This window comes from Dama dama, chromosome 5 (genome assembly GCF_033118175.1).
Source record: "Dama dama isolate Ldn47 chromosome 5, ASM3311817v1, whole genome shotgun sequence".
NCBI classification, from domain to species: Eukaryota; Metazoa; Chordata; class Mammalia; order Artiodactyla; family Cervidae; genus Dama; species Dama dama.
Window position 1 is genome coordinate 20,793,429 of NC_083685.1, and position 21,114 is coordinate 20,814,542.

At 43.1% G+C, this 21,114-nt stretch overlaps 1 protein-coding gene across 2 annotated transcripts in view; it reads left to right on the plus strand.

The window, feature by feature from the left end:
• ATP6V0A2 (ATPase H+ transporting V0 subunit a2) overlaps nucleotides 1-21,114 on the plus strand; it is a 40,397-nt gene that overhangs the window by 4,718 nt on the left and 14,565 nt on the right. The window contains exons 2-10 of one of the 2 annotated variants that reach the window (XM_061142075.1): nucleotides 333-411; nucleotides 3,193-3,290; nucleotides 4,669-4,806; nucleotides 5,935-6,023; nucleotides 7,243-7,369; nucleotides 15,026-15,108; nucleotides 17,079-17,172; nucleotides 17,851-18,063; nucleotides 20,964-21,114. In XM_061142075.1, coding sequence (XP_060998058.1) covers nucleotides 333-411; nucleotides 3,193-3,290; nucleotides 4,669-4,806; nucleotides 5,935-6,023; nucleotides 7,243-7,369; nucleotides 15,026-15,108; nucleotides 17,079-17,172; nucleotides 17,851-18,063; nucleotides 20,964-21,114 — 1,072 coding nt within the window. Of the gene's footprint in view, nucleotides 1-332; nucleotides 412-3,192; nucleotides 3,291-4,668; nucleotides 4,807-5,934; nucleotides 6,024-6,067; nucleotides 6,777-7,242; nucleotides 7,370-15,025; nucleotides 15,109-17,078; nucleotides 17,173-17,850; nucleotides 18,064-20,963 lie in introns of those variants that run through there. The other variant, XM_061142076.1, reaches the window with a different exon arrangement.

The window sequence follows — 21,114 nt, forward strand, 5'->3', positions numbered from 1 at the left end:
TTTTTTGGCTGAGCTGAGTCTTTACTGTGGTGCCTGCACTCTCTAGTTGTGGTGAGTGGGCTTACGGTTCCCCCACCAGGGATCGAACCCGTGTCCCTTGCATTGGAAGGTAGATTCTTAACCACTGGTTCACCAGGGAAGTCCCCAGACTTTTTTGGATAACAGTTGCCACGTTGCTTTCCAGAAAAGATGTGTCCGTTTATACTCCCACTCAGTAGTATACAAGGATATGCTTTCCCCTTAAACCCTTGGCAGTCGTACTTTATTTATAAAATGGAAGTTGTTTTTAAATTTTAGAAAATTCAGAGCAAAATTTTCATCCTTCTTCTCAGCTCAACCAGAATGTAAGTTCTTTCCAAAGAAAATTTGTTGGTGAGGTGAAGCGATGTGAAGAACTGGAGCGAATATTGGGTAAGTTTTTTTAAACAACTTAAATTATTATTTTATATAATTGAATATATAAGCAAACCTTGTTCACTTTAGAAAAATTAGAAAATCTAGACAAGTAGAAAAGAAAAAAGAAGTCATCTGTATTCTTACCATTCATGTAATCACTGTTATGTGGGTTTATATTTTCGTTCCACACTTTTTACTGTTCATCTATAAAAGTAAGGCTTTACGTATATAATGATCAGGTTATTTTGTTATTAGCTTTGTTTCTCATTGATGGTACTTTAACATCTTTTAATGTCAGTAAACAAATTGACTCATTGTTTTTAGTGGCAGCATAGTATTTTATGGTATTAATATACCACGAGTTATTTAGCCAATCCCTTGTAGTTTGTTATAATTTAGAAACAACATGTACATGTTAATTCTTAAATTAGATCAGAGCACAAGGGAGGTAGGAAGTGGTAGATAGCTTGGTTAATAATTTCCTTTTTCTCAGGGATTATTTCCTCTGCATACATCAGTGTTCTCTGACTGTTAACCGTTAAAACTCAGCAGCTCAAGGCTACTTCCTTTATCTGTAAAACTTTTAACATCTTAGCCTAAAATAAAATGTTATTGTTGTCCAGTTGCTCAGTCATGTCCGACTCTTTGTGACTCCATGGACTGCAGCACTCCAGCCTTCCTTGTCCTTCACCATCTCCTGGAGCTTGCTCAAACTCATGTCCATTGAGTTGTGATTCTATTCAACCGTCTCATCCTCTGTTGTCCCATTCTCCTCCTGCCTTCAGTCAGGGTCTTTTCTAATGAATCTGCTCTTCACCTCAGGTAGCCAGAGTATTGGAGCTTCATCTTCAGCATCAATCCTTCCAATGAATATTCAAGACTGATTTCCTTTAGGATTGCCTGGTTGGATCTCCTTGCAGTTCAAGGGACTCTCAAGAGTCTTCTCCAACACCACAGTTCAAAAGCATCAGTTGTTTGGCACTCAGCCTTCTTTATGGTCCAGTTCTCACATCCATACATGACTACTGGAAGAACCACAGCTTTGACTATAGGGACCTTTGTTGACAAAGTAATGAATCTGCTTTTTAATATGCCCTCTGGGTTTGTCATAGCTTTTCTTTCAAGGAGCATGCATCTTTTAAAATAAAATAGTCTTTATCAGTTCAAACCTTGAAGTTCTGCTTGAAATACACAGAGGGGAACAATTCCAAAGTCACTGTCAGAAAAACCTGAGGATGAGAGAGTTGAGGAGGGGAGATAAGATGACTTTTGGAGTGATTTCTAATAGTTAATTGTTGTGGATTTTATATTTTTTAACTGGGATTTTTAAGATCAGAAGAAACCTTTGGGTCATCAGCAGCCTAGTCCTCTGCATATTGTTTGAGATCCCAGTCATTTGTGTGGATCGTGAAAGACAGGGCAATATCACACTTCCTTCTTTGCCACGTGTATGAGTCATTGGACAGGTTGTATATTTGGAATGAGTTTTCAAAGTCAGGGCAGGATTGACAGGACATTAGACATGCCCAGGGCTTCCTGTAGCTTAAACTGTTTCATAAAGAGTCCAGACTTAAAAAGAAAATGAACCATCAAGTAAATTTAGGTATGTGCTGTGCTATTCTGTGCTTAGTCGTGTCCTACTCTTTTCGACCCCATGGACTATAGCCCGCCAGGCTCTTCTGTCCATGGGGATTTTCCAGGCAAGAATATTAGAGTGGGTTGCCATGCCCTCCTCCAGGGGATCTTCCCAACCCAGGGATCGAACCCAGGTCTCCCACATTGCAGGCAGATTTTTTACCGTCTGAGCCACCAGGGAAGCCCAAGAATACTGGAGTGGGTAGCCTATCCCTTCTCCAGGAGATCTTTTCCACCCAAGAATCGAATCGGGGTTTCCTGCATTGCAAGCAGATTCTTTACCAGCTGAGCTATTGGGGAAGCCCAAATTTAGGTAAAATAGGTTAAAAAAATTCACATCCATTTCCAAAAAGCTCTTAAACCCATTGCTTCCTTTGCTCTTATTGGTAAGACATTCTTCTCTTCCTGCCTGTTTTCCTTCCTTTTCTTCCTCCCTCCCTCCCTCCTTTCCTCCCTTTCCTTCCTTCCTTCCTAGTAAAATAACTAGTAAGAATTCTCCAAAACATTGTATCTGGTAACGATTTTTTACCAGGTATTATGACTTTTATCCTATGGAAAAAGATGCTTCAAGGAATTGAAAATGTAAACTAAAGAATTTAAGTTATTTTTGGCTGTCTGAGTATTAGTTTCATGAATCTAGTGTAAGTCGTCCTAAGTCAAACCATCACAGCTAACTGGTGACTTAGGAGAGCCGGGCTGTTTGCCCTGAGGTTTCTCTTTTTGCTGAGAAAGGTTGTTGTGTTTTTCCTGATGAATGTATATTTCCTCCTAATGGCATCTGCAGGGAGTTCACACTGACATCTCTGGTGGCTTATTCCTGCACTTCCAAGTGTGTTCTTAACTTTCTGCTTCATCTACAGGTGGCAGAGGCAAGTGTGACTCCAAAGTTCTTTAACTAGAGTTTTAATAATGAAGGACAGGAAATTTCAGAAAATATGTATATAGGTTACTGTCACTCTATGCTGATCTCTCTAGGCAGAATTATTTTACAGATGTTCAGAAGCAAGGTGACAAAAGTCATCTATCAGTCAGTTGGGACAATCCAGACTTTTGTGCCTTTAGACAGTTTTTACATGACCTGGGGAAAGTGGGGACTGAAATGTTCTCTCTGAAATATCCTGGAGTAAAATTTTAAGTCTAATTTGTTTAACTTTTCCACAGCATACTTGGTGCAGGAAATCAATAGAGCTGATATTCCCCTCCCTGAGGGGGAGACCAGTCCTCCGGCACCACCTCTGAAACAAGTGCTGGAAATGCAGGTAACTTGGTTCTGAAGGAGGGTTTTAGGTCACTAACCTCAGATTGGGCTTATTCACTTACTTTATATTGTCTAGGGCTTTTCTGCCTTTCTTCTCAAGACTGTGGAATGAAAGTCAAAGAACCATATGATGGTTAACTCTCAGTAACAGATTATCTGTGATACATTTTAACTAGAATTCATTTTTTTTCTTCCTTAGTATAAGACAGGTGGTCTTGAACAGAGATTGACAAGAATTAGATCATGAGATCTGGTCATGTAACCTCTGGGCTTCTGCAGGCCTTAGCATGCTGCTGCTACTGCAGGTCATCGAGGCTTCAGGCCTGTGCCCTACACATCTCCCCCAATGCACCCTGACCCTTTCCCCTCGAATTATCAGAAGCTAGTGTGAAAGTGGTCCCCCATGGTTAGCCAGCAGGATTCCTTCTCTTGGAGTTCAGTGTTGGGCATACACTGTGGGAGATGGGGTCATTCATTCATTAGCATCCCCCTCCACCCCCATGAATTATCTGTTGAGATTTTGGTCTCCTCATCTGAGTGTTTATTACACTCGGAAATAGACTGGAGCTTTTACAAAGCCCTTCTAAAACAATTAGTACCATATAACTAGGACCATTCCATTGCTGACTGCTGTGTTTGTTTTATTGGGAGGAAGTCATTTAGCAGTTGTATATGAACGGACTCTGGAGACAACTATACAGTCCAATGAGAGCAGTCAGCTGGTTTGGCCTGTTTGGTGTGTTGGTTATGATGTAATTACAAATACGGTGATTGCTAGCTGTTGATCACTTCAATGAAGCAGAGCACAAGTAATAAATGTAGTGTGTCAGGGGATTTGTTTGAATACAAGTTTTCGTTGAGTCAGTGGGTTTTAGATTTCTGCTTCTACTGTTTTAATCCTTAAAGTGTTGGTAAGGATGCTTGGTACACACTAATTGTTAAATATTTGTTCTCAAGTATTTTTATGCCTAATTAATTGAATAAGTGCAACTGCATAGAAACTCAGGCTAGAGATTAGGAATAGGTATGTTTGGGAAAGAGTGTTTTTCTGTGTTACAAATAAAAGGAAATGTAGTCTTAAAAGAGGAAGACTCTTTGGTGTATGGTAATGTGTAAGCAGGTGAAGGGAAACCAGAAGAAATGATAAGACCTGAGATTAGCATGCAGAGTCATCATGGCACCCAAGTGCTTGCCATCACGGGTACCTGAGTTAATATGAAACAGTAAATGATGAACTTTGAAAAGCCGTGCCTGTTTTCATATCCCTGTCAAACTCTCATATACATTCTGGCTTTTTAAAACCTCTCCTGGTTCTGGGGTGCTGTGAAAAGAGTGTTAGAGCCAGACTTGGAAGTATCCCAACTGTCGTTTCATTTCAGGAGCAGTTGCAGAAGCTGGAGGTTGAGCTGAGAGAGGTCACTAAGAACAAGGAGAAGCTGAGGAAGAACCTGCTGGAGCTGATTGAGTACACCCACATGCTGCGAGTGACCAAGACCTTTGTCAAGCGCAGTGTGGAGGTACTGGTGATGCTTGGGAGGAGGTGCCTTTCTTTCTCTTTCTTTTGACCGCGTGGCATGCAAGATTTTAGTTCCCTGACTAGGGATTGAACCCAGTCCCCCTGCATTGGGAGGGTGGAGTCTTAACCACTGGACCACTGAGGAAGTCCCAGGAGTGCGTTTCTTTTATAAAAATCTCATTCCCATAAGGTTTTTGGGTTTTGTTATCAACTCCTATAGAGATACTGCTTTTTAAAAGAGATAACATCTTTAAAAAATGAAAGAGATACATTTTGATCTTCGCTTTATTTTTCAGCTGGATTCCCATGTTGGTTTTAACCATTTGCTGTTGTTTACTGGATTCCCATGTTGGTTTTAACCATTTGCTGTTGTTTACTTTGCTAAGTCATGTCCGACTCCTTGTGACCCCGTGAACTGTAGCCAGCCAGGCTCCTCTGTCCATGGGATTTTCCAGACAAGAATACTGGAGTGAATTACCATTTCCTCTTCCAGGGGATCTTCCCGGTCCAAGGATCGAACCAGTCTCCTGCTCGGCAGGTGGATTCTTTACCACTGAGCCACTTGGGAAGCCCTGGTTTTAACCATAACTACTTCCTATTTGTAAAATGCTTTAGTTTGCAGTTGAAAAAAATACTTTCTATAATCATGAGAAAAAAATGAACAGTGGAAATCAAACTCCAAAATTTCAGTTTTATTCTTTCCTTCTTCTCAAATTGCTAAAAGTAATGGAAGTTAAAAAAAAAGAAAACCTACATAGGAATAAAGAACAGCCTATGCAGCGGTATTGTACTCAGCTGAGCATCAGAGAGGGGCAAAGTATATTCCTTCTGAACTTCGTTTCACTTCCTATGGCAGGTGTGATCTCTGATACAGTTACTCTGTGTTAGGTTAAGGCGATGACATACGTTATAACCAGACTTTTATTATATGTAGATGTCATCAAGTAGTTTACAAATAAGGAATGGGGACGTTATCCTCTTTCTTTGTCAGAGCCGACTCACATGTCTGAGTTACCTTGGCACCCAGATCTGAGTAGTTCTGTTGCCCTGCAGACTTGTTTGGAAACAGGACTTGGGAATTAAAGTGTCACTTTCAGTGAGACACGGTTGGTTTCATGTCTCCTTGTAGTTCGAACCCACTTACGAGGAATTCCCTCCCTTGGAGAATGAGTCTTTGTTGGACTACAGCTGTATGCAGAGGCTGGGAGCGAAACTGGGGTAGGTGACAACTGGCCTGATGAGCTTCACACTGTCCTTCTTGTCAGTGGGAGAAGAGAGTAGATGAGCAGCCACCATCTGCAAGCCTGTGTGGAATGAAAGAAAGTGAATATTTGTAATAAGAAAACACTGTACTCTAGTGTTTGTTGAGTTGAATCACTCAGCTGTATTGACTTTTTAAGTAGATATGATGGGAATTGCTTCTTTTGATATCATGAACTGGAAAGAAGGAACATTCGTGCCATTTATCATTACTCCATAAGCTTCAGATAGTTCGTCACTGAAGCATCAAGCCCTGTTTTATTTGGTGGGGACATAGGGGCCGAACTGAATTGGGTAATTTATTAATCATATTTTAAGGGTCTCTCTCTACTATTTATTCTCTTTGTTTACTTGAACTAATGGTAACGTGTTTCCTCATGTGATTTATAATCTCTTTTTACTATGAACTTCGGTTCCTTTGCTCCTTATCTGTAGGAATTCAGTGATGTTTAGCATCAGGCTATATTCCTTCAGAAAGAACTTATTTTTAACATATGTCAGGTACTTGGGAGCACTCCACCTATTTGGGATCATTTTACATTAATTTCTCTGCTTGAGTTTATTAATTTTTTTTTCTGTTTGTTTACTTACTTTGCATGTAATATGAATTTCATCCACAAACCTGAGTGCATTCTAACCTGTGGTTGGAAATCATCAAGGAATATTCTCCCCCTTCTCCCCAAAATTGAATGGAAATAAACAAGTTTGCATGTAGGTTCCTTTGCAAGATGGATTTTTTTCTAGTCCACCTGTTCACTTAAGGTGTAGTCCTTTGTTGAGGGGGGTGAGAGTCCCAACTTTGAGGTGATTGTGGGGCTTTAGTTCCAACTCCTCACCTGATACAGACTCAGGGCTCCTCTACCATGCTGGCCTTGAAACTCAAGGCCTTGAGATACTGGTTATGTATAGATACTGGCTCCATATAATACATTAGGGCATAACTATGAGGTCCTGTTTTATTTTTGGATTCCAAGAATTTCTCTAAATTATGAGCTCAGCTTTACACTGAAGAGGATGTTTCAAAAATATTTCATCCAGCATTTCAGATATTGTTCAGTTGGAGAGCTTTCAGGGTACCTTCCCCATTTTGCCAGAAATGAATGTCTTCATCATCCTTTTACTGCAGTTTGATAATATTCATTGCTTTTACTTGACCACAGCCTTTATTGTCTCATAGATTTATATCTGGCCTAATTAACCAAGGAAAAGTTGAAGCATTTGAAAAAATGTTGTGGAGGGTCTGCAAAGGGTACACCATTGTGACCTATGCAGAGCTGGATGAGCCCCTGGAAGACCCTGAAACAGTGAGTAAATGTCACCATCTCCTTTCAGCAGTGACAGACTTGCCCCAGAGCTGGAGGTACAGTCCAGAGTGAAGCATTTGAGTGAGTTGTTAACCGAATTCCTTCCTTTCCTTGGATACATTTGGGGGGAGTTCCTGAGAATAAGGACTTTCTCCTCTTCTACTGAAGTACAATAGGGGCATTAACGTGGATACATCACTACTTTCTGAGCTTCAGAAAGTAGATCCAGTTTAGGTTTCAGCAGTTGTCCCAATATTGTCTTTTATGGCAAAGGATCTAGTTAAGAATCACACTTTGGATTTATTTGTCATGTCTGTTTTTTTCTTGGTTGCCCTGCAAGGCTTGCAGAATCTTATTGAATAGATCCCCAACCAGAGATTGAACCCTGGGCCCTCAGCAGTGAAGTGCAGAGTCCTAACCACTGGACCGCCAGGGAGTTCCCACTTGTCTTGTTTTTTTGGTCTCCTTCATTCTGGGGTAATTTCTCAGTCTTACCTTGACCTTCATCGTCTTGGCATTTAAAAATTATTATAGACCAGTGTTTTGGGTAGAATGCCCCCCTGTTTGGGTTTGTCTGATGTTTTCTCATGATGAGATTCAGGTTATGTGTCTCTGTCAAGAATGTCCTAGAAGTGATGTTGCCTTCTCACTGCTTCCCATCAGGGGCACATGGGAACTTTGTCCCATTACTCGTGATGTTCATTTTGATCTCTTGATCAAGGTAGTGACTCCTAGTTGTCGCCGCTATGGATTTGTAGTTCCTTTTCCTTTGTATTTAATACGTGTTTTTGAGGAAGTGCTTTGAAATTTTGTAAGTACTCAGTTCCTCATCAGATTTTCAGTCTGTTAATTTATTTCCTATTTTATTCAATGAGTTATACTCTGTTACTTTGATTTTTTTATTTTGATATTCAAATTCTCTAGATTTGGCCATCTGGAGACTATTCAGCTGGCTTTTCTATTCTTTTTACATGTTCCTATCATCTTTTGAATACTTCTTTGCTTTCCTGATAACAATATATCCAGATTCATTTTGTAATTTCCCTCATGCAGCTCTGGAATTAGCCATTTCTCTGAGGAGCTTAGTTCTCTTCAGTGGAGAATGGTAATTAGAAGCCACACTGTGGTTTCTGGGTGTGCCCATTGTGAATGAGGTGATGCTGTTCCCAGTTCTGTCAGTGGACAAAGGGTGCACACATGCAAATGACTCACCCACTCACAACTTTATTTCTGTACCTGTGTGTGTATGCGAAAACCTTGACTTTACATCCATTTCTACTCCAACACCATAGGGTTCATCCTGATTTGTAGAGTTCATTTGTAGGGTTCATTTCTAGATTTGTAACGCCTTTCTTCAATGGTGAGAAACTCAACTCCCATTATTGTTTATATACTTATTTGATCAGTCCCCTTGTATGTGACCAGTCTGCCCACTGATCTCTTATCTCTGCTGCCCTGCCCTTCTCTCCATACGGAGCTTCAAGTTCCCCAGGCCCCAGACTGAGTGGCCCCCTGGTGTGGGTGCCGTGCTCACCCTTTCTGGGTGGCTCCCCTGCAGCATGTTTCCTCACAGAGCTTGGGCTCTGATTCTGCCCTTCCCCTCCCCTCTCCAGGTCCATCCCCGAACGCACATCTAAGGCTTCAGGAATGAATTATTCAGGGAGGGAAGCAGAGGAGAGGAGCCATAATTACCTTTTAAAATAGCTGTGATTAATTTTTTTAAAGACCTCAACCATAAAAATAACTATTTTGCTCTAAATGAAAATGAATTGATCTACTAAAGGTAGAAAAGGAACTTGGGCTTCTTAATTTTGAGAGAAGCATCCATGTGTTCTTTTCTAGATTTGCTTTAGGAATTTTGGCTGTAATGTTGTTCAGTTGTGTCTGACTCTTTGCGACCCCATGAACTATAATCTACCAGGCTCCTCTGTCCATGGGATTCTCCAGGCAAGAATACTGGAGTGGTTTGCTCTGTTCTTCTCCAGGGGATCTTCCTGACCCAGGGATTGAACTCAGGTCTCTTATATTCCAGGCAGATTCTCGAGGGAATAGTTTTGACGCATAAAGGAGTTTGGCTGTGAAATGATTTTTATAAGGTTTAGCCTGAGTAAATCACACATGTTGGAAAATCTAATCGGTCAAGCTGTTCATTAGCCCTACACTTATAATTATTTTTTTGTGCCTCCTGAAATTGCCAGTAGCAATATGTTAATTATCCATCACCTGTGACCTCTGAGACCTCTCCATGGAAAGCTGAAGATTAAAACTGTTCTGAAGTAGCATTTACTTATCTCTGAGTTTTTTCTTTTTTGAGAACGTATCATTCTCATGCAAAACATAAAAATTAAAAAAAAATACAATTTCTAAGCTCTTTGCTGAGTTTATACCAGTATGTTAAAGGGCATTAAATGTCTGTGAAGAAATACAGAGACATGGATAGACTTGGATAGGGATGTGTATATATGTGTATATATATATATGTATATATTTTTTAATTTTCTTTTTAAAAATTTATATCTGTATTTTTGATTATATTTGGCTGCTCTGTGCTGTGTCTCTGTTGTTTTGCATGGGCTTTCTGGTTGTGGCAAGTGGGTCTACTCTCTAGCTGTGGTGCGTGGGCTTCTCATTGCGGTGGCTTCCCTTGTTGCAGCGCATGGTCTCTAGATCTTGAGCTTCAGTGCTTGTGGCTTAGTTGCCCTGTGGCACTTGGGATCTTCTGAACCAGGGATCGAACCTGCTTCCCCTGTATTGGCAGGTAGATCCTTAACCACTGGACCACCAGGGAAACTCTTAATTTTCTTAAAAACTTTTTTTATTTCTAATTTTTTGTTGAGGTATAATTGACAGAAATGTGTATCCTAAAACCATAATTCCTCCCTTTCCCACGATTATGAAGGAAATGTGAGCTCGTTCTAGAAAACTGAGAATAACATAGAAAATACAGAGATGAAAATCAGTCACCTGTAATCCCCCTGCTCAGAGAGGGTTACTGTTTACCTTTCAGTGTGCATTCTATTAGTCCTTGTTCTGGGGAGGATGTGGGATTTGGTTTGGTAACTTTTACTCAGATTCTAGGATTTGTTTGTTCATTTCAATTCAGTCGCTCAGTTGTGTCCGACTCTTTGCGACCCCATGAACCGCAGCACGCCAGGCCTCCCTGTCCATCACCAACTCCCGGAGTTTACTCAAACTCATGTCCATCAAGTCGGTGATGCCATCCAACCGTCTCATCCTCTGTCGTCCCCTTCTCCTCCTGCCCTCAATCTTTCCCAGCATCAGGGTCTTTTCAAATGAGTCAGCTCTTCGCATCAGGTGGCCAAAGTACTGGAGTTTCAGCTTCAACATCAGTCCTTCCAATGAACACCCAGGACTGATCTCCTTTAGGATGGACTGGTTGGATCTCCTTGCAGTCCAAGGGACTCTCAAGAGTCTTCTCCAATGTTTGTAGTGTCATGTTTAGTATCTTTTGGGTCCCATGTCTGACCTCTGAAAGTCCTTACAAACCCCAGAGTGTATTTCTAGCCATTTTCTCCTTTGTCAGTATCATTTTTAGATGCTGACCAGTCTCTCTGTCAAAGCTAGACTTGGGCACGTGGTTTCAGATCTGTGTTTTTTATATTGTATATATCCCTGTTCCATATTATGTCTTAGGTGGTTGTATTCCGTGATACAGTACTATTTTTAAAATCATTAAGGAATGTTCAAAGTAAAATTCACTATAAATGCCATTTCTTTTCTCCTCCAGTGTAGTTTCTTTAATAATTTATCCTGAAATAATTTCAGTTTACAGAAAAGTTGCCAGGAGAGAACAAAGACTTCTCCTGTTCCTTCCCAACTGTTAATTTTGCTGCATGTACTCTGTCACCCACTTTCTGTATATCTATTCCCATTTTCTTTAAAAAAAAAACAACTATTTTGGCTGTGCAGGGTCGTCTTGCTGTGCACAGCTTTCTCTGGTTGTAGTGAGTGGGGGCTGCTCTTTAGTTGTGCTGTGCAGGCTTCTCATTGTGGTGGCTTCTCTTGTTGCAGAGCACATGCTCTAGGCACACGGGCTTAGTTGCTCCTCGGCATGTGGAATCTTCCCAGGCCAGGGATCGAACCCGTGTGCCCTGCATTGGTAGGCTGATTCTTACCCACCGTACCACCTGGGAAGTCCCATCCCTGTTTTCATCCGTCTCCTTGCAGACCTGAGAGGAAGCCATGGACAAGTGTCCATTGCCTGTCACAGGAATGCTGTTTTGGACTCTAACCCACCAGGCTCCTCTGTCCATGGGATTCTCCAGGCGAGAATCCTGGTAGGGGTTTTCATGCCCTCCTCCAGGGGATCTTTCCGAACCAGGGATGGAACCATGTCTTATGTCTCCTGCATTGGCAGGCAGATTCTTTACCATTAGCACCACCCGGGGAAGCCCAATAACCACGATACAACCCTCCAAATGAGAAAAATCAACATGGATGCAACACTTCGGTGCAATACAAACATGCCCTTCAGACTCCTCACAGTTTGCCTTGTTTCCTTGCTGGTCCGCTGCCTAGGGGAGACTGTGACTTGCATTTGGGACAGACATCGTGTTCTGTGGGACGACCCTCCTTTGGGGACCATGCATTGCTTCCTCACGACCAGGCTCTGAGCACATGTTGCTGATGGGAACATGGATGCTCTGGTCCGCTCAGCACCTCCCACCAGGGGGCATGTGATGTTGGCCTGGTCATGTTGGTGTCCTCCAGGTTTCTCCACTTTCATGTCACCCTTCTGCCCTATTTAACTGTTAAGTGGTTGCTGAGGAGGTGTTCCAAGGTTATTGGTCACTGGGGCCTCATTCCTCACCAAACTTCTACCCACCAGCCTCAGTCTCCATGGTGACTCTCTGGAACTCGTCACCTCTGTCACAGTTGCCAGCATTTTTCCTTCTGGGCTTACTGGTTACCATCCTGCAGAAGGCAGTGCTTGCCCTGCCCTCACAGTCACTTACTCATTCATCCACGAACTCAGACCTTCCTCTTTATTTGATGACTTGTATTCTGTTACAGTCCTTTTTTGTTTCGATGCCCAAATTTTCTGATTTGGCCACTGGAGTCGCTTTGTGCATGTTTCTCTGGCCTTCGGCACGTTCTCAGCATTCAGCAAGCAGTCCCTTATTTCCTGTTAACATAGGATTGTCCTGGTCTCTGCCTGGAGTCTGCTGTTCCTTCAAGGACCACTGGTACCTTTTAGTAGAGAGCGGAATTTAGAAAGCAGGATCTGGGTGTTCAGGTTCTCGTTGTGTACTGGAGCGCTGTGGTTCCTGGGCCCTTGCAGCAGGCAGACACGTATACACCCCACACACAACACGCACACACACAGCGGTAATCTCCTCTGCAGCTACCTGTGCACATTGGTTATAGACCGTTTGTTCAGGGACTTTGCTGGTGGTCCAGTGGTTAAGACTCCGTGCTGCCAGTGCAGGGCGTGTGGGTTTGATCCCTGGTCAGGAACCAAGACCCCTTATGCCCTGTGATGCAGCCAAAAGAGAAAAAAAAAACAACCCCAGACCCCCCATTTGTGCAGACTATAACCTACAGTTCTAGACGTCTCTTTTTCTTTGTCACTTTTTTCTGACAGTGAAAAATCTGGCTCCCCTTATCGACAATATCATTCACGAATTGTGTGATTTAGGTATTTGTTCAGTGTACCCAGCCTCCCAACCACATCAGCTGTCTCTTCCTCCCGCCGCTTCCCCGCCCTCCCCCATCCCTGGCCGCCCTATGTCCTTACCTTCAGGATCTCACTGCCTCTGCTTTGCCTAAAGGTCCCCAGCCTGTTTCCTGTCCCATGTTATTTCAAGGCTTTTAAAGCCATCCTTTAAATACCATCTCCCAAATGGATATACTGGCTTGGACCTCTGCCCCAAATACCAGACTTCTGTTGAACTGGCTTCTCCATAACTTTGACGTTCCCTGAAGACATTTCCACAGAACGCTTAAAACTGAACTCCCAATCTTCCCCTGCCTCCCAGACCTGATCTTCCAGCTTGCCTGTCTCAGTCAGCGACAGCTCAGCTCTCATCCTTCCAGCGTCCAGAATGATTCCCGTGAAACTAGTCAAACTTCCCCCACCTCACCCCCAACCTAAAACCCTCCCTTGGCTTCCTGTCTCACTCAGCCAAAAGCTCAAAGCCTCACAATGTCCCATCCGGTCACCCTTCTGGCCCTCGGTCTGGCCATTCCTCTTCAGGCAGGCTGGCCTTCTCACTTCGCCGCATCTTGCCTCTGTCTGAGTTTTGTCTTTGGCTTGAGAGGCTTTTCCCCAGGATCCATGTGGCTTGCTCCTCACCCCTTCACTCCTCTAGACCCAGATGTCACCTTCTCCAGGAGGCCTTCCCTGATTGCCTGATTTAAAATTGCAGTTCCCAACCCGCTTCTTTCCGTCACCCCCCCTCCCCCCAGCTTTATTTTCTTTTTTATAATTATTTTTATTTTTGGCTGCACTGGGTCTTTGCAGCTGCATGGACTTTTTTCTAGTTACGGCGAGTGAGGGCTACTTTCTGGCTGTGGTCCTTGGGCTTCTCATTGTGGTGGCTTCTCTTGTTGCAGAGCACGGGCTCCAGGTCCACAGGCTCAGTCATTTTGGGTTTTGGGCTCTAGAGTACAGGCTGAGTAGTTGTAGTGCATGGACTTAGTCGCTGTATGGCATGCGGGCTGCACCAGGGATTGAATCCGTGTCTCCTGCATTGGCAGGCAGATTCTTTACCGCTGAGCCGCCAGGGAAGCCCAGCATTATTTTATCACCCTTATCTCCACTTGGCATATTATGTTCTTTCTTTGTGTCTCTCACTGCCAACCTGAATACAAGCTTCCCTCCCCTCCTAGGTCAGGAACTTTTGTCTATTTTGTTCACTGCTGTACCGGGAACAGTGCCTAGCAAATAGGCCAAAAACCTATTCATTGTTAGTTGTAGAATACTTGTAAATACAGTCAGTTCTCATTTGTATAGTTATGTTGTACAGTCTCCATGAGAACCGAGCCATTGCTCCTAGGAGAAGCATAGGGTTGGGTTCCTTTGAGCCTCTGGTCACAGGGTTTTTTCAACTGATTAGTCCATAACCTCGTTTTATATGTGTTCTGTTTAAAGGCACCTTGCTTAATTTATACTGTTGATTCATTAGCATTGAACTCACTGCCAACCCACGCTAGCATGCGTGTCTGAGCAACTCATATGGGACACATTTAAGGGCAACTCACAGCCTTCCTGTGCTCAGAAACTCTAGGCAGCACTTCAGCAACACCCCTGAGGACTGTTTCCAATTCCGAAATGACCAACGAAAGGCACAGAAGTGTGAAAAACTTGGAGCTAGACAGACCACAGAAAGGACAACGTGTTTACAGTGTGAACTAATGGTCACCTTGTTTGACCTCAACTGGAATATGCACTTTGGGGATCTCAAAATTTTTGTCACTCTGCATGTCTGCAAATGAGTGAAAAAATGCTGCAAGTTTTGGTTTTGGGGGTTATATCTGGAGTAAATTTGCAATTGTGGAGTCTGCAGATAATGAGGATGGACAGTGTTTGTTAAATGAATGAACACATTAATGAACTAACTCTGACAGAGTATGAGCTGCCAGGGTTTTCAGAGTTCTACCTGCAAAAGTAACAGTCATCTTTATCCTTTGTAGGGAGAAGTCATAAAATGGTATGTGTTTTTGATATCCTTTTGGGGAGAACAGATTGGCCACAAGGTTAAGAAGATATGTGATTGGTAAGAAAAAGAAATATTTTATTTCATTTATTTCTTCACTCTCAGTAACCTCTAGTTTTCCTTAAATAGGTCTCTGAAGAGTAACGCAGAGGCTGCCGGGCTTTGTTATGTGATTTCTTTGCTGTAATGCCCTGTTTTCAAACATTTAATTTGTCATCTGCCTTGCCAGTGTAATACTTAAGATAATTTAAAAGTAAACACCATGTTTTTAACATTCCCAGATTTGATTTCTTTCTTGGGAATTAAGGCTCAAGATCAATCGGGGAAGGAATCCAGGTTTACTATTTGCTGCCTTTCTGTTGTTTTGAGCCACGAATCAGCATATCTATCCTCCTGGAGCGGATGGCTTATCCTTTGTCCAGCCCTCCACAGTTAGCTTCTTTGCCCTGGGGAAGGGGGCCTGGCAAGTGGTGGAGAGGGTGGGCTCAGAGCTGCCCGCCTGCCTAATGAGGTGGTATAAGTAAAAGACTCTCGGATCACATGAACCTTCAAGATACGCAGAGCAGTGTCCCAGCAAGAATCAGTCTGTGACTTAGTTTTGTCACTAGTGGGGAAATAAACAAGGCCACACCAAAACTCAAAAGAATGGCCTTTTGTTTTCTTATACTCTGGGAGATTTTAGCTGGCCTTGCTTCTTGCTGGGGTAAGGGTGAAACTTGGTTATTTTCTTTGGATCAGTGTTCACCAGAGTTTGATACACAGTCACTGGTGTTATGAAAAGTAATTTTAGGTGTTACATGGGCAAGCTTGTTCTTACTCTAATAGATGTATATTTATTTTTATGTAGATGACAAAAACTATAGCCAACAGATAGTCCCCTGACTTCACAAATATCATTGCTTAAGATAAAGCTAGAGTAAGAATATAATTTTGATGGTCAGAGCATAGAGAGAAATAGGAAGCATGGCATTCAAATACTGAGGCAGCGTGGGAGATCTTGCAGCTTGGGAAGTCTGGCCCTGCCTCCTCTCTGACCTGGTGTCACATGGCCCCAGGGGATGTTTACTGTGAAAGTGAAAGTGAAGTCGCTCAGTCGCTCTTTGCAACCCCATGGACTGTAGCCTACAAGTCTCCTCCATCCATGGAATTTTCCAGGCAAGAGTACTGGAGTGGGTGGCCATTTCCTTCTCCAGGGGATCTTCCCGACCCAGGGATTGAACCCAGGTCTCCCGTTTTGCAAGCAGACACTTTTACCATCTGAGCCACTGTAGCACATGTCAAGGGCAAGTGCTGGGAATCCAGAACTTTTTTCTCCCTTTATTTTCTTTTTTTATTTCAAGTTTCTTGTTTAAAAAAAAAGGATTATAATTAGTTGCTTTACAATATTGTATTAATTTCAGCTGTAAACCCTGTGAGTCAGCCACATGTCTACGTGTATCTCTTCCCTCTGGAACCTTCCTCCCACTGCCTCACCTCACCCCTCTGGGTCATCACAGAGCACTGAGCTGAGATCCCTGTGTTACACAGCAGCTTCCCACGAGCTAGCTGTTTTACACACGGTAGTGTATATATGTCAGTGCTACTGTCTCAGTTTGTCCCATCCTCTCCTTCCCTGCTGTGTCCACAAGCCGTCTCTACATCTGTGTCTCTTATTTCTCTCTCCTTTTTTTTAAGGTAATTATTGTATGTTCTTTGATTTATGTATATACTCCCAGCTTAAGGCTCATGGTGAATTTAGAACGTTGAAATTGGGAATGAGCTTTTAGGAATCATTGAGAGCAGAAATGGAATTTGGAGCCAAGAGAGAGTTGGCTAAATCTGTGGAATCCAGTGGACATTTGTCCAGTGTCCGTCTGCAAGGCCTTAGCACGGCCGGGAGCTTGCGTCTGCACCTTTTTCTCCCAGAGGGCTGCTTTTATTCTGGTTTGGAGGAAGTATGCCCAGACGGTGAATTAAATTTAGCTCTAGTTTTCTGCATAGCTTCTTGTAGTTCTGACGGCTGCAGCGCTGTCTCGAATCCTGTCTTCTAGTTACCACTGCCACGTTTACCCCTACCCGAACACAGCTGAGGAGCGCAGAGAGATCCAGGAGGGACTGAATACCCGGATTCAAGATCTTTACACCGTGAGTGAACCAGAGACTTACCTCCTTATCTGAGGGTTTGTGAAACATTTACACATCCATTTAGTTTCTTTTTTTAATATGGAAAATTTTGGTTTTGGACAAATCAAGATGTTTTAGGGGGACTGGAATGTCACCTCCTTCCTCTTTGTGGGAATTTCATTTTAGCAGCCTGTTAGAAACCTAGATGGTTTCTAAATGATAAGGCTTAAAAAAAAAAAAAAGTTTGGTTATCTTTGATCTGTTGAAGTGTAATTCTTCATCAGACAGGATAAGTGAGCCTCAAGTAAAGTGCTGGCTGTAATTTTACCAGCACTGTTTTAAGTCATCTTTCTGCTTAGACGTGCACTCTGACCCATTTGAGTGAAAGAGGGTTTCTTGGCAGAATAGAATGGGATTTGGTGGCTTCTGGCGTTGACAGGAAGTGGGGTGAGGCTGAAGTGGGTAAGAACTAGGGACCTAGGTCTCTGGGCCCAGCCAGGCCATCATGCTGCCCCGGGGACCACGACATCTCACTGTTTCCTGTGCCCTGAGCTCCAGGCCTGGAGGAGAAGGACTGAACTTCCTTAACTGTCCCCAGAGAGGCCGGTGCCTGGAATCTCCCCAGAGGAGGTCCCCGTAGAGGAGGTCAGGTGCCCGGCAGATGCTCCACTGAGATCCCATATGTTTGTCCTCACCCAGGTGCTTCACAAAACCGAGGACTATTTAAGGCAAGTGCTGTGTAAAGCCGCCGAATCAGTCTACAGCCGCGTGATCCAGGTGAAGAAGATGAAAGCCATTTACCACATGCTGAACATGTGCAGCTTCGATGTGACCAATAAGTGCCTCATTGCGGAGGTCTGGTGTCCTGAGGCTGATTTGCACGAGCTGCGAAGGGCGCTGGAGGAGGGCTCGGTGAGGCGGCTCTCCCCTCCCCTCTCTCCCCTCCCCTCCCTTCTCACCCCTCCCCTCTCTCCCCTCCCCTCCCTTCTCTCCCCTCCCCTCTCTCCCCTCCCCTCTCTCTCCTCCTCTCCTTGCGTGCAGGCCCTTTTCTGTCCAAGGTTGGAGTGTATCTCATCAAGCTCCGGGAGGTGAGATAGACGGGATAGGACACCATGTTGATGCTTTTGAACTGAAATTGCAGAGTCAGTCACTGGAAGCTCTGTGCATGTGCATTCTTTTTTTCTTAATTGAAGTTTAATTGCTTTACAGTGTTTTCCTGTATATGGCAAAGTGATTTGCACAGGCTTTTTAAAACAAGCTTTTCATGTTATATTGGATTATGACCGATTAACAGTGCTGTGATGGTTTCAGGTGGGCAGCAAGGGGACTCAGCCATACCTATACAGATACCCATTCTCCCCCAGATCCCCCTCCCGTCCAGGCTGCCACAGAACATTGAGCAGAGATCCCTGTGCTGTACAGTAGGCCCTTGTTGGTTATCCATTTAAATATAGCAGTTGCAGTGGCATTTTTAATTTGCTTGTTGGAGTAAGTCGTTCAGTGACATGTTTTAAAAGTCAAAAAAATATTAAAAAATATTAACCAGTGAAGGGACTTCCTCTTACCCAAAGTCTTAGTTTTGTTCAGTTCCCCTGCTCAAAGACAACCCTTGTTTCAGTTTTATTATGTCTTTGAGTCTCTTAATCATAGATAAACAAATAGGAATACATTAAAGGGGAGAATTCCCTTTCTTCACAATAGATTGTGTGCTATTTATACTTTCTTTTCTTTTAAGAAGACTTCCCTGTTTTTATAGCTATTTAATATCCTGCCAGAATGGATGTTACATGGTTTATGGAACTAGTCCCTGGTCACTTAGGTGCTTTCCGACTTTACAGATATTGCCAACAGAGACTAACTCTTGACCTTTGACAGTTCATACACACACAAATTTGCCTCTGGGTAAATTCCCAGGGTGGAATTGCTGGATCAGTTTTGCCAGATACTTGCCAGATGAATGCAACCAAATGTTGCTTTTCTCCTATTTTGAGTGAAGGTGAATATCTTTCTTTCATTTAAAAAAAAAATTCGTTTATTTTATTTTTGGCTGTCCTGGATCTTTGTTGCTGCTCTTGGCCTTTCACTAGTTGCGGCGAGTGGGGGCCACTCTCTAATTGTGGTGTGTTTCTCTAGTTGCAGAGCATGGGCTTAGTTGCCCCTAGGCATGTGGTATCTTCCCAGACCAGGGATCAAAGCCAGGTCCCCTGCATTGGCAGGTGGATTCTTAACCACTGGACCACTGGGGAAGTCCTGAATCTCTTTTTGTATGTTTAAGAGCCTTTGAATTTTCACTTTCTGGTGAGCACTCTGTTCATATGCTTTGCCCATTTTCCACTTGGGGGTTGGTCCTTTTCTTACTAATTTCCTTAGCTCGTTGTCTGTGATACAAGAGCAAATATTCTCCCCCATTCTGTCACTTGTCTTAACGGTGTTTCTTTCTGTTTGTTTGCTTTGGTCATGTGGAAGTTTTTGGTTAAATATCTTGGTTGAACCCATTAATCTTAGTTCCTATGGTCTCTGAACTTTGAATGATAGGTTATTCTCACTCTAGGACTATGGGCTCAGTCTCTCATGCTGCTGTGTGAGTTTTTTAATGCGGTATAAGTGTTTTATAATGTTGTGTTAGTTTCTGCTATACAAGAGTTTTTTCTGGGTCAAAACTTAAGTTCTTTACTGAAAATAACAGGTTTACATACTTCAATAGACAAAGAAACATGTTTTCTTGTGAGCTTTTGCTTAATCACCTTGTTTCTTTGCATAATTCTGTGATGGTACAAAAACATCAAAATAATGATGGCATAAAAATAGTTATTTTGGAGTATGGGGCATCTGTTGTATTTATCTATTTAAAGTTCTAGATGATTCTTATTTATTGAGGTAGCATCAGTTTTGAGAGACATGACCGATATGTCTAGTGCATATGTATGTATATAAGTAGCCCCAGGGTTGCCAATATAAAACTGGAATTTAGTGGTTTATCCGTCTAGTCAAGGCTATGGTTTTTCCAGTGGTCATGTATGGATGTGAGAGTTGGACTATAAAGAAAGCTGAGTGAGGAACAATTGATGCTTTTGAACTGTGGTGTTGGAGAAGACTCTTGAGAGTCCCTTGGACTGCAAGGAGATCCAACCAGTCCATCCTAAAGGAGATCAGTCCTGGGTGTTCATTGGAAGGACTGATGTTGAAGCTGAAACTCCAGTACTTTGGCCACCTGATGCAAAGAGCTGACTCATTTGAAAAGACCCTGATGCTGGGAAAGATTGAGGGCAGGAGGAGAAGGGGACGACAGAGGATGAGATGGTTGGTTGGCATTACCAACTCGATGGACATGGGTTTGGGTGGACTCCGGGAGTTGGTGATGGACAGGGAGGCCTGGCGTGCTGCGGTTCATGGGGTCGCAAAGAGTCAGACACGACTGAGGAACTGAACTGAACTCCTAAATATGTTCAAGAGAAATTTAGAGACAGCTACAGTATTACCTAATAAAAATGAAATATAGGGAAGAATAAACCAGAATGTCACTATGGCAACATTTTGGTTTATTTTTGTTACACTCACCACTTCCCACCACTAGCCTTGCTAGATTCTTCTTTCTGTAAGACCACAACCCCCGGGCATGCCCCGCCTCACCCCGCCAGGAGCTTTCCCCAGTTCCTCCTGTCACTCCTGCTATACTTGAACTCTTGGTGGGGGGTGATCAGTACTTCCCCATGTGGCCCTGCACAGGGCCTTGTCATAGCAGGCCACCAAGATTTGTTGAAAGAGCTCTTGGGTGGTAATTTTTCCCTTCTTTTTTTTTTTTCATGTGAAAGAGAGAGAGCGGTGGTACGATCCCCTCATTCATGAACACAATCCCAACAAAAGAAACTCCCCCAACTCTGATCCGCACCAACAAATTCACCGAGGGGTTTCAGAACATCGTGGATGCCTACGGGGTTGGGAGCTACCAAGAAGTGAACCCAG